The sequence below is a fragment of the Molothrus aeneus genome, chromosome 1 (assembly GCF_037042795.1).
Source record: "Molothrus aeneus isolate 106 chromosome 1, BPBGC_Maene_1.0, whole genome shotgun sequence".
Taxonomy (NCBI): Eukaryota; Metazoa; Chordata; class Aves; order Passeriformes; family Icteridae; genus Molothrus; species Molothrus aeneus.
In genome coordinates, this window is record NC_089646.1 from 66,321,489 (window position 1) to 66,339,760 (window position 18,272).

Consider the following 18,272-nt stretch of genomic DNA (forward strand, 5'->3'; position numbering starts at 1 on the left):
CCAGTTAATAAAAAAAAGGGAAAAAAAAAAGAATCCAAACAGTATTAACTCAATTCCCAGGTCAGGTCCTTCCATATGACTTACTTACATCCAGATTTTTGCACTGGCAGAGTGTGATGTCCAAGACTGGAAAAAGCAAGCAAGTGGAGGAAGAGTGGCTGACTGCTGGTGTCACCGTGATCTTGCACCTCCTTGAGAGAGTTTGTCACAGCCCCATAGGAGCATAAATCAATTCACAGAAAAATATTCTCTGTGCAGCTCCACGCCCCACCATTTTAGAAGATTAAAAAGGTCCTTGGATGTGTCCAGAGGAGGTGAAAATAGGGCGCTGCAGGGCACGTCCTGTCAGGAACGGCAGAGGAGTTCTCTTGCTTGGAGAAAAGCAGATTCGGGGGAACCTTGTTCTCGTCAGCTTCCTGGGGAGAGAAGGTGGAAAGGGAGGTGCTGAGATCTTCTCGCTCATATCCAGCGACAGCACATATGTGAATGTTTCAAAGACGCACCAGGGGAGGTTCAGACTGGACAGCAGGAAGCAATTCTTTACTGAGAGGGTGGCCAAAAGCCTGGAACAGGCTTCCTAGAGAGGTGGTTGATGCCCCCAGCCTGGCAGTGTTTAAGAGACATTTGGACAGTGTCCTTAACAGCATGCTTTAACTTTTGGTCAGCCCTGAATTGCACCACAGATGCTTGTTGTAGGTCCCTTCCAATTTAAATAGCTAGTCTATTCAAAGTGTTTTGAATACATACTCAAAGCAGCTTTGCCACTGCTGTTTCCTACGTTTGTTATAGAGTAAAAACAGAGCTAGAATTCAAAACAGAGAAAGTGGCACCTCGTACTTTGCTAGCTGTGTCCTGCTAATTACTTTAGTATTCTAACTTGTTTCTTCTTTTCATTTAAAGGTCAGCAGGAATAACCCACCTGACCAATGCTGCGAATTAAAATCAGGTCCAGAGAACAATGCAAGCCAAGAAGGGAAAACATCTGCAGAGAGCAATTTTTATTTGGAAGACTTGGAGAAATATACCTTTTCTGTGTGGTAAGTGATCTCAGCATCAAAGTTTCACAGCCCAAAAGTTTGCCTTGCCATATGTGCATTACAGAGGCTTCTACATTTAGATGAAAGTTTTTGGACCAAAAAAACCCCAAAAAACAAAACACAAACCCCATGGTATTTTCTTGGACTTCTTAGTATTTATGATTGAAGTTGAATTAGAAAATTTAGAAGCACTTTTTGTCTGAGAATGCAATTTTGGCATTGCTACATTGTTTTGAGAAGCTGTGTCAGGGGAATAAAGGCAAAAAGATTTTCAGCATAATCTTTTCAGCATTTTAGGAGCAATACACTACCTTTTTTGGATGTTACTTTAAATATTATTACTGTTCTCTGTTATAAAATACACATATGGGGAATGACTTAAAATGAACAGATAAATTAAAGTGAAATTAAAAAGACTACATCAAAATGAAATCTTTTCATTTACTTATAATTATATATCCTGGAATATCATCTTCTAGGTAATTGCAAAAGTTGGACAGTTATTGGTAATTAGTAAAAAACAATGAAGACCCAATCCTTTACTAAATGAAATGATCTGATAATCTTTCATATAGCTCCCTACTGTGCTTTGAATATTCAAAATCCAGCTGTAATGTACATTTCTGGAACCCATCATCTTCTCCAAATCAGCCCCTAGAGTTTCAAACTAAGTATCCAGAAAACAAACATCAGAATAGGGTGTATGTCTATGAAAATTTAATTTTAAATCGTTTCCCTATCAAAACATGAGACAGGATTATCTCACCAGCAAGCCAAGCAGCCCTCACCATCTCTAGTGCTGTCTATGCCCTGCTCTCGTTTGCCTTGGTGCCTTTAAAATTGGCAGGAAGTTGGGTAAAGACCTTACAGACACAAATGCATTTTCACTGTGATAATCTGAACTCAGACCTAGAAGTGATTAACCCTGAACATTAGAGAAGGCATAAATCAAGCTGGAGAATAGCACACACTCATATAATTATGCTTTCATAATTCTGCTGGATTAATTATGGTTATTTTGGACAATTAAGGACTCCCCCATCCTGGCCATAATATAAGAATAGATTTTAGAGCAGCAGTGCTCATCCAAATATCCTTGCCAGCTCCCACTGTTTCATTTTACCTACCTCAATTTTCAAATTAAATTAACCAAATTATCATCAATTATCTATCTCAAGTTGCTTGCTTTCTGCAGTGGTGAACTTCACTTTCTCTCTTCCGTGTCTTGCACAGTTACAGTGATAGAATTAATATTTAATTGTATATGCCCTATCCCTGGAAGTGTTCAAGGCCAGCTTGGATGGAGTCCTGGACCTCCTGGTCTGGTGGAATGTATCCCTACCCATGGCAGAGGGTTTGGAACTAGACAGCTTTTAGGGTCCCTGCTAACCCAAACCATTCTGTGATTCTGTCTACCTTTAAAGTTAGCAGTGTTGATCCTTTATTCTTTTCAAAGTTGTTCTGCTTAAAATGTTGGGAGAGGGGCTCAACTCCACCCTTATCAGCCTGGCCCCAGGCTTTGAACTCCATGGCTTTTGAAATTGCACAAGGTATCTGGAGAAGCAGAGGAGAGAGGCACTTGTCTCTGTTGGCATGCACCTCACCTTTTGATTTGGAGCATAAGAGAAAACATCTGCCCTTTCTTCCATTTTGTTTTCTGTTTCTTTTCTTTGTCCTTTCCTAGGGAGCCCAGCTGTCCCTGAGCCCCATGCCTGCAGGGACACTGACTTTGCCAGGATTCCCTGTGCAGGCAGAGTTATATCTGGGCGCAAGAAGTTACAGGGCATGAACCAGATCTTCCTGGTACAAAACAAAAGCAACAAGGCATGTGTTAGGGTGCTGCCTGTCCTAGCTGAGGCCAGTATTTTGTTATTTCAATATGCCATTCTATTTACTGCATCCATCATCCTGTTGGAAATAAGGACCAGTACTTGCTTTATTTACATATTTGTTATGTTCAAGTCCTATGATATTGGAACTAAACAGAATTTAGAGGGAATCTCTTTGCTTTCTGCTTCACTTGTGGTCATCCCATTATTCAGAAGAAAAAAAAATAGGAAAATGGAATTACTCCACTCTTGGTCAAGTAACATAGGTGTTACACATAGCATGTAGTGTAAAGAATGTATAATAATATAATAATGTATTAATAATCTATTTTTTAACTATAGAGTTAATTCAGGTAATCTAATCGGGAATCTGATACCTTGTGAGTTGTTAATTCCATTTGTTACTGTACCAGCATGATGTTTCCATTGCTACTCATTTCTGTCTGTCTCCTCTTTTCCTTCTTTCCTACTTTCTCCATCAAAGGGCATCAACTCCTCTTTGTCTGTTTCCAGACCTTCCTCTCTACTACAATTGCTACCTTTTAAAAAATGCAATGCAAGATAATTAGCTACTACAAAAATTTTTAATAGCACTGTAGATCTGGGGGCAGCTTACATCTCCATAAACTTCAGAGTTTTAGATGCTCCAAGATGCAATCTGAGCAATTTCCTTGATCTTTTATTGCAGCTGGTAAATCATTTATTGGGCTAGGTTATTTTACAAAATCCTCTTTAGAAACAAAATCCCATAAAATGTATTTATCATAAAGTACTGTATGACCAGCAGTCTTCAAAGCTGTACATATCCTGTATTAGTTAAAAGCTAGTGTTGTACTGTGACAAGTTAAAAGTATCCACTGTCTCAGTCTCTCTCTTCCCCCCCACCCCCTGCCTCTCCCAATGATTTTTTTCTCTCTTCTTTTCCTTCTCTCGTACGCTCTTCCCTTTTAAGGCTTGCCAAAGGGGAGATTGGTGAGTAAGAACAAGATATTCTTTTGTGATCACAAATATTTTTCTGATAATTGTGATTTTTTCTTCCATTGCTAGAGCATGCTTGTCCTTTTCCATTCATATTAATTTGACAGTGGTGTCTCACATCCGTAGGCCATAGTCAAACCTCCTTACAGTGGGCATTATACACATATATAATAAAAAGATCATTTTGGCTGCAGAAGCCCACAGGCTTCAGCTTCCATCTCACACGAGTGCCTTTCCCTCTGTGCCCATGTACCGCCTTGCTCTGAGCAGCAGGCTTTTGCTTGGGTCCACTGAGTTGAGGGTGAGGGGGATGAGTCCAAAAGATGAGGTGGGGGCAAAGAGATTAAGACAACAGGCAGGTGTGGTTGCATATTTCAGGTCCATCCCTGCTGCAGTCACAGCCTGGTAGATGCCAGGTGCTCACCAAGCGCTTTGCTGGCCTTCCTAGAGAGCCCAGCCCAGGACCTTGCCTTGCACCACATCATGTCTGAAGCTCCTTTCTCTGAGATTTGTGTTCCTGGAGTTAAAAGCCCATGTAATCTGCAGCAGAACATCTATATTATTTCTGACTATTGTCTAAACAATACGGGTGACATCTGTAACCTTGAGAAAAAAGGAGGAAAGTTTGGAGGAATTTAGACCTTGCAGACCAAAACCTGCTCTCAGAAGCTCTCTAGCTGTCTTCTTCTGTTCCCTGAAAGAAAATTTGAGGAAAAAAATGTTCCTCATGACTGTCACTATAAAGCCAGATTTCCTGAACATGTATAAATAAACAGATGTGAGAAATAATTTTAACATTTCAGTGCTTTAACATTGCTTTTTATGTATAGTTCTAGAGGAGATGTGAAAAAACCCCAGATTTCAAAACCCTTCATTTGTCTTAATAAAAAAAAAAAAAAACCAAAAAAAAAAAACCCACTTTCTGTGACTTTAGGAATCTTCAGGCTTGAGTTTAAATATAAAAACTAGCAGTTTCAATTGCCAACAACTTATCATCAAACACAGCTCTCAAGGGTTAACATTACACACTAATATAAAAGTAACGATCATCCTTTGTCTCCATGCAATTAGCTTTTTAACAACGTGCCTGTAGCTCCTACCCAGGCTAAATGCTGCTTTGAAATATTTTCTGCTCTACTCCAAATGTGTTAAGCTGACTCTGGCCAGCTTCTATAAAACCAATTAATTGTAGGGCACTGCCTTTTGTGGGGGAGTACCCAGTGCCCCACACAGCAGTGCCACGTGCTGCCCATGGTGGCTCAGCTGCAGGCTGGTCAGTGCAACACCAGACAGTATCTTGATGCAGCAGACAAGCTGGTAAATCCTATCTAGAGTCATATTCTTGCAAGTCTGGAATTGCAGGGTCCAATCCCCCTGCAATTCCAGGGCATTGGACCAGCCTTTGGTTCTCACTTGCATCCATCCGGAGCAGATGCAGCCCTTGTTCAAAAGAGGTAGCAAGAGGATGGTGAAGATAAAATGGGCTCTTGGCAGCATGTCACAGCCTGGGTAGGGTGAACAAGGTTGAAGACCCCTTTACAACCCTGCCAATGCACCTGTGGACTTTATGAATTTTATCAATTTTATTTCCAAATTGAGGAGGATACTGAGAGGCAGGAAGAGTTAACTGTAAAGAGCACAATACAGTAAACTTGTTTTTTATATAAAGACAATAAACTTTCCCTTTATAATACACATGTGATTTGACACTGAAATAAATGCAGATGCTTCTTTGCTTGGTGTATTCCCTGTTGTGCTTTCTAAAACACCTTCACATATGGTTTGCCTCATTCCTGTGAAACTGCTTGTTGTTTATGTCATACAAACAGAACAGATTGAACTTACACCAAGTTAGGAGGGTGATGAATCCTACGTTAGGGGAAAATCCTTGCCTGAGTGTTTTGAATTTGTTCAAAATTAGTGTTGCTTGTTAAAAATTGCCCTGGATTGTCCCTTGAGCTTTTCTAAAGATTTCATTAAAATTAAAAAAAAAAAAAAGAATTCTGTGGCTGCCTATAAATGCAACCTTTTATTCAAATATGTAACATTTACCTAAAATCAAAGGTCAGATTTTACCAGTTTTTTATAGCTGTCCTAGTAGGATCTGTTTCATGCACTACATATAAAATACTGCCATTAAGAGCGGACATTCAGCTTCCTTTGTGAAAAGCAGAATAACCCTTTATTGTGTGCTTTAAAAAGTGCTAATCTCTTAAAAATTTCTCAGTAACTTCTGATAGTCCACCTAAACCCTGTTTCATTGTTTCTAATTCCATTTTGATATGTAATTAAAGGCAGGCCAAGCTTGAATTCTTAGCAGTAATCAGAAGTCCCACTGTTTTCTTTGAATGCTTTCAAATCTTTCACACATTATTCTCAAAAAGGCTTAAGCTTTAGTTGTGTGAGCACAATTCCCTGATTCTGAAATATTTGTGGAACTTTTTTTGCAGGCAAGTCTCAGCAGGACACAAGTCATGTTTTTGTTTTGGTGTGGTTTTTTTAACATATTCAGGTATTAGATGGTGTTTATTTTAGTGCATGTACTCAAATCTTGAGGACTGATTTTTTACAGCAGACCAATACATATTTCTGTGGAGTTTTTGCTTTAGTTTTAGTCTCGTGGGAGATTTTTCTGCTACAGGAAAATTTTACTTTTTGGAAAATTATTCTATGGACAAATCATTAAATATGAAAATGGCACTTTTCCTATGCACTCTAATTTTTCTGAAGCTGTCAATTTCTTTTTTATTATATAATTTAATTCATATTTAGGCAAATTCCAATGAACTGCACACATTCAGAGATTTTATTTCTTTTCTCTCTTGTGCAATGAAAGAATTATTTCCCTGTTCTAGTACGTTGTGGCAAATTTTTGATGGTGAAAATTGAATGGGAAATAAAATATTTGGAAAAAAATTTGAAATCAACAAAAAGTATTATTTCAAAATTAATCTAAACTGCTGGGAAAAAAGTAGGAAAAAACCTTTCAAGGACTGAAAATACGTGAAACCTGTAAGGACTCATGAAAATACATGAATCTTTGCTAAGAACTGTTTTCTCTGGGAGTCTTTTGCAAAGCACTCCAATATGTATGCACACTCTTAATTTTGTCAGGATTGGATATTGTTATGGTGAGGGGAAACATGTACTATTGCAGTTACACATGGACCTCAGTGAAATTATACTTGATGATAATTTTACTTGTATGTTCAGGATGATGGAAAGAGTTGGCAGCCAATGAGCTTCCTCCTGCAGGTTACAGACCTGCAGAACTCCATCAGCTGAGAGCTGATCTCTAGCAGCAGAAAAGAGAAATTAGTGGTACAAAGAGTTAGTTAAGAATTGTCAGTGACTAATCAGTCACAATTAATAGGGAGATGTTTGTCTAGTTGGTTGGTGTTCTTTTTTTTTCTTTTGTATTGGCTTTAATGTTCTTGATCAGAAAGGATTAGTGAGCTTTGTTGTGGAGCAACTTTGGTACAGACCCAAATTTTTCCTAGAGATCTTCTCAAGGGAATTGTTTGGTTGACATCCAATTGTGAGTAGTGGAGCTGAAAGAGCAGGGAAAATGCTCCCCAGTGCCATAGCAGTTCACAGTTTGATCTAGACCTCTCCAGGATTGTGTGTTTATAATTCCTTGCCAAAATGCCCTTTTTTTCACTTCCTCCATCTTAGAGAATTCTTATCTGGTGAAAGTGAAAGGATATGGTTCAAATTTGGTAATAGTCGGTGGAAAATTGAGTATGGTTACCATGCAGCTTTTTGACAATAAATTGCTAATTTCTCTTCTTAAATATGGAAAATGTTGAGTCTCCAATAACTGAGCAATGTAGACTCACAAAGTTGTTGGAGCCTTTTCTGTGAGTGCAGTCAAAATATCTTCAAGACAGCACTGCCAACTTTTCTCCCTCACAGGCATTTCACACAATTCAGCTTGGATTCCTGCTCAGCACAAAAGCACTTTCTGAGTTAGCTGAATTGCCCTTTGGTTTGTTCAGAATCATAGGAGAGTAGAAGACTTGGGAAACTGGCTGTGAAACGTGGAGTTGAGAGAGATGTGGTTGTTGTTTGTCATTTAATAAACATTTTGTTTTCATGAGCTAGAAAAGATGACATTACTGATGACTAGTGGAGAAAAGTGAAGCTATAAGTGTGCCATACATGGTCATCTCTAATGAATAGAATGAATAAAAATAATAAGTGCATTACATAGCTAACTGTCACATCTTCAGGGCACTACAGTAAATAAGTGGGAGTTATGCATGTGCATTAGTAGCAAAATGGGCACCACACTTTGGATCCTATTGAGTACAGTGTGGAGAGAAAAATATGATAGATGGCTGCTTTTTATCTGTCACTGCTGTGGCACAGAAGCATAGACCGTATGTATGTAAAATGACTTTGTTATTTCAGTAAATTCTCTAACTCTTTCTGTTGTAGCCTGTAGCAAAATGAATAAGTAGCTGAAGATCCTGGTGGGATAGTTCTGATTTTATCAGAATAAAATACCTCTGCAGAGGCATAATTATTATTAAATATACAGTGATGGGTGAAAAAAAACCAGAGAAGTTAGCAGGGTCTCTACTTTTACAAGTTTTTGGTATAAACTGAGAAGCTTCACAAAGGGTGGGAGCAAGGAGCTGTGGTGGTGAAGCTGAAATGGGCAGAAAAGTTTGGGCAAATGTGGGCCTTGTTAACTGTGACTCTTGTTCCCTGTTTCAGAGGTGATGATAAAACTGTGGATGACAGTCAAAATGTTCCTCCTCAATCACCTAGTGGAACCAATATTTCTTGCCTTCTATTTTGTCCTTCTTTAGGTAGAATACAGTATCTCCTTCTCTGGCAAAGTCGGATTTGGGAAGGAGAGAACAGGGAGGACCTGCTATTTGCCTGGCCTTGGATCTGAACACTCAAACCAAACTGCCAGGTTTGAGACTCTGGTTACAAAATTCTGAATAAAATACAGTCTGTCTGCCCTTTGATTTAAGAGGAAGTCCAGCCAGTGAGGAATTTACAGTGGTCATGCTTAATTCTTACAATGGTGCGATTCACTGTCTTGAGCTTAGTTTTTGAACAACTTGGTAACCCTCTGGTGTACTTTGTAAGATTTTCAGCCTGGTGTCTAAATCTGTCCCAGTTTTTGGTTTAGGTATCTGCTGAAAGCTAATGACTGAAAACATTCCAGACTGTTTTGTGGAATTAACAGTGTTGAATTCCTGGTTCAGCTATTCTTTCTTGCAGCTGTACTGAATGCTATGTCTTTCTCACAACGTGAAGAGATGCTCTTCCTGGCTGTTAATTCTCAGTCTAAACCACTGCAGGGGAAGAGAGTTGGGGATGGAAAAAAAAAACCAATCCCATTCCTTCATCAGTCCCATTACTCGGAAATAGAGGGCAAGCTATTTTACAGAGCTTTTAACTAACTACTAATGTAATTTGTTCTGCATTGTTTGCCCATTAATCCAAAAATTACTTTTCCCTTTGAAGCTTGCTTTATGTAGAGGAAACAATGCCACCTTTAACCATTATGTGTATTATTGTATGCAGGATAACTGGTTTTATTTGCCTTGCATTTTGGTTAAATGTAGAACATGGGGCTTTGAGTGTCTTTGGTTGCTTGGTAAGTTATAGTATTTCAAAGTTGGAATAATTTCCATTTCAAAACATTGTATCATTATCCTCATCTTCTAAAAGACACTTGGATGTATGTTCATACCACAAGTATTCAATTTATCCTTAGATGTGCCAGGAATTTTGAGGAACGAAAGGATTCTCTTGTCTCTTAGAATATGCCTTTCTTTCTCTGGCTTAAAGTACATACATCAGATATAGAGTTTGACCTACAAAATGTCAGAGGGTGAAAGATATGTATTCAGTCTAGTTTATCATGCATTTCACTATCCTGCACAGTGCATGTGGAGAAATACTTCTCTATCAGCACATGCGTTATATACATAAGCACATAAAAACTCTTTACAGTTTTCCTTGAGATAGTTATAAGAAGCCTCATCTCCATGATGGGAATGTCTTTCTTATGTCTCAACTTTCAGGAAAAAAACCTGATCTGATAAGTTGAAGGTTTTAAACCCATAATGCCTATATTTTTTTCCTGAAGGTTAGCACTGAATAAATACCGGATTTTGAGATTTGAGATCTTGAAAGAAAATAAATAACTGATCCTGGAAATCAAATGGTCTTCTAGTGGCTCTAGATGGAAATATGTTTCCTCAGCATTTTTAATCAATCCCTGAGACATATTATGATCATAGCAGGACTGTCCAAACAGTGGCCCAAGGAATGACTCCACTCAGCATCTCAGTACCTCCCAGCAATTCCTTTTGATTGTGTATTCCCAAAAGCTTAACGCCAGCTGTGTGGCAGTCACAGAGATGTGACTGTAGTGTGGAGTCGTGGGAGATTAAAAAGCCTACTCTGGTTCATTTGTAAATTGGCTATTATTTTTAGTTAGTTCCCCAGGTGAACGCATCCATGCTATGCTAATCAGTCTGAATTAATTCTAGGAGACAGTTTCCAAAGCAGGCTGGTGTCCCAGTGGTAGCTTCTCTCCTGTGTATTAGCGTGGAAACATGTTACATTAAAAGCTGTTTATTAGACAATCCTGTTTCTCTAAAGCACTGAGTCTGTTTAACCTACTGTGCTAGTTATTTTCCTAAAGATTGCCAGACCTGCATTTTTCTAATAAAAATTATCACTGAGAGAAAAGATGGGTGGGTGAAAAATTCAATGAGATATGACTTGGACAACATGAGAAATTCTGAAATCAAGTGACAGGAGAAGTAATATTTTAAGTCTGGCCCACAGAAAACTGAGGCCATGTGGAATCTTCCCATTTGCCTTCACTGGGCTTTGGATCAGACCCTGGAGATACCAACAATATTTCAAGGGTTTATGATCATTGCTAACTTTGGAAACAGTGCCAGGCTTCAAGAATAGGGACTGCATTCCACATGCAGCAGGAATAGCCTTTTCCCTACTTTGAGTAATGTTACAGGAACAATAAAAAATTCTTGCTGCTGGGAATGCCAGGCTCTGTGGGACTTGGACAGGACCTGACATTTATACAGTTCATCACTACTGTAGATCAAGGAATGCTACTTTTAGCAAAGAATGCATATTCATTCTTTTTTGTTAACCTTTGCTTCAGTGCATTCATGACATGATTGTATGGGTATGTAGCTGTGTTTTAACAGTTTTTTAATTTCAGTTGTTGCTTGAAGCACTACTCTGGAAATTAGACACTTTTAGTAGTTCAATTATTGTTGATTTATTCATCCCTCTTGTAGATACAGTGAATATAGTTACTATAGTAAGGTTATCTAGTTCTGAATGCCAAATGCCAAGCTTCAGAGCTTACATCTTGGCAACTACAAGACTTATTGGCTTGGAATTTGTCATGCCAGCAGTACTGCCTTGTAGCATTTATTTCACAGATTTTCATTAAATGGGGGAAGATAAGAGAGAATAGTGCTGCTAGTGACATGATGCATCAAACTGTTTACTAACATTACCGGGAAATCAGCTCAAAATAACATAACTCCAGGCTTCATTCTGCCATTTTCCTAGACTTCATTGGAAGAGTAGCAACGATACACTAAACGTAAAACATGTAAAAGTGCTAATTGGAAAAAAATTTTTAGTTAATATTACCCACTTGGAAAAAATCAGAAAGTGTAGAATAGTAAAATAAACTAAAAATACTGTACAATGCTTGGAATTTTCATTAACTTAGTTATAATTTCTCTTTTCGGGGCAATGAGTCAGCAGAAACTTGCTTAAATTCCACCTCCTTTAGCATCTGCTCTGAGTATGTTGCTGGACAACATAACACAGAGGGGCAGATCCTCAGCTGAGGTAAGCTGTTGAAGTGCCATTTTCAGTGAAGTGATAACAATTTGCTTTGACTGAAGCATAAACTTTCATGCTAACCTGCTGTAATGCTTTCCATCACCCTGTAGACTGTCTGCATGTGAAATATAATGCACCTAATGGCATTTAAATTAGCTATCATTGGAGGCATCTGTCATACTATAATCTTTCCCAGTCATTTGTACGGTCTTCTACCACTTAGCCTCCCTCTCCCTCCACTTTTCAGTGGCATCTCTTCTGCCTACTACCACAGATATCAGCTCTCATCTCCCCTTGCCACTACTTCCAGCTTTAACCCATGACTTTTACTCAGAGATTACTCCTCAGGATATTTGTGAAGTTTCTCCTCTAATCCCATACTCCCCAAAAAAGGCAGGTGCATGTCATTAATACCTAGCTGTGCTTGGAGTGGTGATAACCTGAATCTGCTGAGACTAACATGCTGCTGCACAAAAACACAGCCCCATGCATGGCTTTCAGTTTAGGTTTGCGTTTAATCCTCCACTGTGCAGTTTCAGTGCTACACTACAAGCTCTCTGAAGCATGACTTGACAATTTTGTTAGTTCAACCACTGCCTTAGATACTTACAGAATGACAAAACCAGGAATTTGGATTCACCATTTAGCAACAACAGAACTTCAGCTGAAGGTCAGTGTAATTGCACAGATCTGATTTTAATAGTTCAGACAAAATCTGCAGTAAGTGTCTGAGTATAGCTGATACAATCTAATGGACTGATCCATAATCAGCTGATAAATAACATTCTGTACCATAGCTGTTATTTCTGTTTCACTGGCTGTCATCAACTAAAGATTCTGTCTTTGGGATTAAAATGAAAAATCACAGACCTTTTTCCTTAATCCTTAACTCAAACCTTCTCCCCAAATGACCAAATCAAAACTTTCAATTGCAAAAAAGGACTGTAAACTTTACTTCCACTGTAATTTTTTTTCCTAGAGTTTGAGAACAGTATTTTACACTCTCAATGGAGATTTTGCACTGAAGTTTTCTTTCTGTTTCATTCACCAAAATTTGAAGATTTCATCTTTAGAAAAATAACCCCTTTTTCACTGCTTTTTTTTTTCCTCTGGATTAAAAAAAAGGCTTTTTTTTCCCCTTTTTTCTTTTAGGAAACTCAAAATCTAAAAGATATAAAATGGTAATATTCTTTTTGTCCATATTTGCATTTCTCATTGTCTTTGAATCTCTGACCCACTGATTGAATAACTCTTTCTTCTTTACCTGGCTAATTTGTGTGTGTGAAATATTTTTGCTTTCATTGCTGTCCCCTTTCCCTTGTTAGTGGTCCACAGTTTTTCTCAGGCAGTTGGAAAACACATGCTGTTGCAGGATACTTTCTAATCCATGTTTGTCGCTAACTGAATTATACATGGGTGGCATAGCACATATTCAGTCTTTCATCCTTATCAGTTGCTTCATCATTACTTTCAATCTTCAGTGAAAAATGTGACTAACAAGTTGTGTGGTATAAATAGACGCTGCAGTTTGAGATCATTTATGCATGGTTTGAATTTTGATGAAATTTTATACTGCCCTCTGGGCTAAACACTTAACCTAAGTGATTGTCCCAATAATTCTGTTGAATCAAACCTTTTCAGATGGAAGTTTTACCTTTCATTATCTTCTAAACTGTTTACTATAAACCTTTCCAGGAGTGTTAGGAAGCAAATAAAAAAGGACACAGTTGCTGTTTATCAGTGATCCTGTATCTTGTCATTGTAAATGAATGGAAATAGGAAAATAAAATACTTCAGCTCAAAAGACTTTTTTTTTACGTGATCCCAGGTCATCCTCAATATTTTTTTTCTTCTACAGCTACAAAATTTGGAGTTATATGAAATGTGAAAGCATAAGTGTAGATTGATATAAGTATTTGTGTATAAATATATTTGGTTTTGGCACCACTCAATGAGCTAATTTATGTGATTCTTTATTTTAATTTCTTTAGTTTCTAATTAGAAACTTCTAGCTGCCACAGTTTCATGATCTTCCCATATGTATTTACCTGCTACTAAAATGACTCAGCAATATTTCTGTTATTTTTACATATGTTGCTCCTGCTCAATATTTGGGATAATTTTTATTTCAATTACAAACATTGTCTCTATGTAGCTTTATTGGTTTAGATGTTTAAAAGTCTGAAATTAATTTTTATAAGCTGAAAGCAATTGTTGAACACTGACACTTCAAGTATTACAATAATGCAGAAAATCATCATTGGCTCAGTTAAGATGTTTCTATTTCTTGCAAGAACCAATTAAAATACAGTGCTCTTGTTTTTTAACCAGAAAAGGGTCTCCTTTGGTTTTAATCTGAGTATTTTGAAGAGGTTTTCACCGTTTATAAGCATCATGAGTTGTTGTTCAACCACTTCCTTCTTTCCCTTAGCCAGTCTTAGCAGCTCTAATTTGCTAATGAAATTTAGGCATTTCCCCACCCCCTAGAAAACAATATCTTTTTAAGAAAGCTGAAACACCCAGTCCAGAATAATTAAGTGACTTAGTTCAGAGAAGCTGCCACTTGGTTGCATGCCCAGTGTGGCAGAAGCAGGTCCCCCTGTGGTCCCTGTCTTCTGGTCCCCTTGACCAAGGTGGGACGTGAGGGGGTCTCCTACCCTCCCCATCCTCCTGGGTTTCTTTGGCAGAGCACTGAGTGCAGTTGGAGTGGGTGGAGGGTGTAGGGGATGGCACTGAACTGTGATCTCCCCCTGCTCCTTGGAACCCAGGGCTCCTGAGGCAGGCTCTGTGCATGTCCATGTCCAGGGTGGTCTGTCAGCCCTTGCGCTGCATTTTGGTACATTGGACTCTGCTACCCCCAAATGAGGTCATCAGCCAAGAACATCTCACACGGCACTTGTGCTTGTGCAAATGAACAGCTGGTTACTGATTCTGATGAGTGGGACTGCTGGCGCGCAAAAAACTTCTATTTTTCCAGCACCAAAATCTGAACATTTTATCAAGAAAAATTTCCCACAGAAAGGCAGTTTTCTGGCAAGCTCTACTAGTCAGAAGTCTCAGCTCCCCTTCACACAGGAGTCTTGATGGAAAATTTTATAGCTAGCCCTAGCGCAGAGTCTTTCAGAGGTGTTGAGCACCCACTGTGACCATTAATTTAAATAAGCCCATAATGTGGTTTACATTTAATAAAGTTGCAGCCTCCGCATGAACCAGGTTTACTGAGTGTTGCCTTCTTTCCTGCTGGGTCTGAGTCTGCTGGTCTGGCTAGTGTAAAAGTCTTGGGCTCAGAGCACACCTTCACCCCATGTGTTCATTAGGAATATCCAAGAAAAGCCTACAGACTGTGTGTTTTCATCTCCAGTAGAGATGACTTTTATTCAGGGATAAGAATGCACACAAGAAGTGGCAAATAAATAGGTTTGTACTTGGAAGAGCCCTTTCATTGCTTGCCCTACTACTGACATATCAGAATTGATAATTCTGATAAGCAATATATTGCTTTAGTACTTACACAGTGCTAGAAAGATAGCATACTATTAATTCTAAAATCTTCAGAAGTAGTGGCAGAATAAAAAGCATCAAGTGCTTATGAAGAAAATAAGCAAAACGAAAACAGATCAGATACTTCAACAGTGCGAATTAACTTGCAAGTCTGCTGGCTTCAGCAGGGCAGTAATATCAGCTGAGAAACTGAAGTTTAGCTGCACTATTTACAAGAAGAAGTATTGTGCTGTTTACAGAAAGGAAGTGTGAAAAGCAATGTATGTCTGATTTGTTCATATTTACAGTGAACCCAAGTAGCTGTAGCTTGCAGAAGCATTCCTTACCTTTGCAGTCTGAATTTAAATATTCTGGTGGTGGATGCTTTTGTAAGCAAGCTGGTCTCATAGGCTGGCTGCTTATTTTCCCAACATTTTGTCATTCCACTTTGCTTCTAATGAATCTAACTATTTTATTGTTCAACTTTCTGTACCAAGCTCTTGTCTACAATTGAGTCCCAGCTTATTTGCAACTAAGGAGAAAAGGAAGATTTGTGGGAAAAATATTTCAAAAACCCACTGAAGGCAGCTGACCAGAGTTTTCAGTACTTAAACGTTAACTGATTAGACAGATCCCCAATCACCTTTTAGCTGTTCTATTTGTGTGGTGGAAACTTGGGTTTGCCTTTCAGTGGCTTACCGGGGGTAATTTGCCAAGTGTAGAGCTCGCCTCTTCTCCATCTTTGTCAGGGATTTGCCAAGCATTTCCTTCTCCTCCCACACAGCTTGTGGCAGCTCTCTGTCCAAGCCAGAGCACAGCACAGTCTCAGTGTAAGGTCAGTCCCCAGATCACACACAATGGAAGATGACTTCTCACTATGAGTGTAATCTCAGTGCCCGGTATGATCTGTCACAACGTTTGCCAGAACTGTGCCAGAATGGGTGAGACACCAGTATTTTACAGTATTTTGCCAGTATTTGTCTCAACCTACCCACTGAAATGAAGGAACCATGTGACCCCATCGGAATCAAGAATGTGTGGTATTACTGCTGTGGTTAAGAGGTTTTGTTTGACAAAGTGCTTTGCACTGGAAAACTGTGATTTTCAAAAACTGAAATTGTGGGAAAGGATAATTGAAACAAAATTTGCACAATCTTGAAATATTCCATCTTGATATTTTAAAAAGAACATTTGTTTGAAATGACTTTATTCCCCCCGCATTTTAATGTGTAAGATGAGTTAATTTTCTATTGAAAGGGCCAAAATAATTTCAAGCCAGTTTAAATTATCAAAACAGTTCTTTTCACTAACTAAAATATCCATGCACAAACTTTTTTTGTTTTCACCATTTTCATCCCAGTTCTGGATCAGAGTTGTCTTTTGAAAACCTTCAAATGAAGGGGAAGTTACTTCTCATGCATCTCTATTCTGCAATTAAAAACTTCCAAGAGACATTCATGTATTTGTTAAGGTGAGGTCTCATACAGCCTGAAGTAAGGTTTTCTTTGCCTGCATTGGCCATTACCTTGTGTAACTCCCACATCTCAGCAAAAAAAAAAAAAGAATTAGATTTTGCATGAAAGAAGAAAAAATGGGAAATTAGGATATTTCCCCATCTAGCTACTTGCTTGCCTTGTCTTGGAAGATATTCTTATTGTCTGTACCTCAGCATCCTTACTGTATTCTTGTTACAATGTGTGTCACGGAAAAATTTTATAGCTACAGACCTCCATACTCCATACTCATTCTGCATAAGGTGGGTGGTTTCTACATGCCTTTATTCGTGCTTGCAAACTCCCTCTCTGCCATTTCTGCCCATTCTCCTGTGTTTTGCCTGCTTTCTTGTTTCAGTTTCTGTCAAAATCAAGTGTCCGTGCCAGTGATAGCTATGGTATTCCCTGAATTTTTAGTGCTGATTGGTTGGATTATTCAAAAATTATCACATAATAGAAAGACACTTGGAGAAATGTTACTGAATTTTATGTTCGTTTCTCACCCAGCTTCATAGAACCTGGCTTTTACCATATTCTTCCTTTTGGGCCTGTGTGAAAGCTGAAGACTTCCAACATTTGTTAAGATGTCTGGATCTCCGAGAGCTCATGTGGCAATTCCAGATGTATCAATTCGGCTCTACATTCTTGCTCTACAGCTCATAACAAGGGACTCCTCTGTGCCTGAGACATGCTAAGTCTATTGTGTGTGGACTAATAGCCTTCAAATGTGCAAGAAATCTGTTACTCTCAGACTTACTGCACACTTGCAGCTCTGTGGGACAGTACTTCTGAAGTACTTCCTTAACTAACTATTGGATTGAGTCTGTTTATGCTCTGCAGCACGTGCAAATCTGTTTCTTATAAAAAAGCCAAAGGACATGAGTACTCTAAGCAGAATGGCAAAGATTATTTAGAATTATTATAGAATTATTATAGAATGAAAAATATCTTAATGATTTTTAATAATTTCTTTTTTTCTAACAAAATCACAAAGATCTGATATGCTCTTTTGTAGCAATTTTCATTCTGCACAATGAGCAACATTTTCCAGTATGGCTCTGTGTTAGGAGATTTATTGCTATGATATCCTAAAGGGCTAATCTCTGAAACACGTCACTTAATCTATGTATGAAAAACCAGCCCCAAACAAATCACATTGAAATCAGGATTTCTTCAATTTCTGGAATTGTGGCTCAGAGAATTTGTCAATAAGAAGTTCTCAGATGCCGTTTAATTTTGGGAATCCCATGGATTTTTACCCTGGACTACAAACAGCAGATGCAATACATGACCCATGTGCCTTCTCTTTGTTTCCTTTTATTCCTAACTTAATGTAGGAGAGAAACACCAACTGAGAAAATAGCTGCAACAATTACAATGTTCCATTACATAAACTTAGATGAGCTTAATATACACAGTATAACAGTCTTGATCAAAGGATTTGCTGTCAGGCAGAGACTTGACTAACAGGCAAATGATTGGAAACAGCTTTTTTTCCAGCCTGAATTGGGTGATAATAATGTGAAAAGAGTGGAAGCTCTAAAAGGAATGCTCTTTCACTGCCTATGTTGGAGCAAGCATGAAAGCCT

The 18,272-nt window shown here is 38.4% G+C and overlaps 1 protein-coding gene across 1 annotated transcript in view; it reads left to right on the forward strand.

The window, feature by feature from the left end:
* The window catches only part of LOC136571660 (uncharacterized), a 116,598-nt gene that overhangs the window by 30,200 nt on the left and 68,126 nt on the right, over positions 1-18,272 (forward strand). The window contains exons 6-7 of the mRNA XM_066572271.1: positions 924-1,037; positions 3,819-3,838. Coding sequence (XP_066428368.1) covers positions 924-1,037; positions 3,819-3,838 — 134 coding nt within the window. The remainder of the gene's footprint in view (positions 1-923; positions 1,038-3,818; positions 3,839-18,272) is intronic.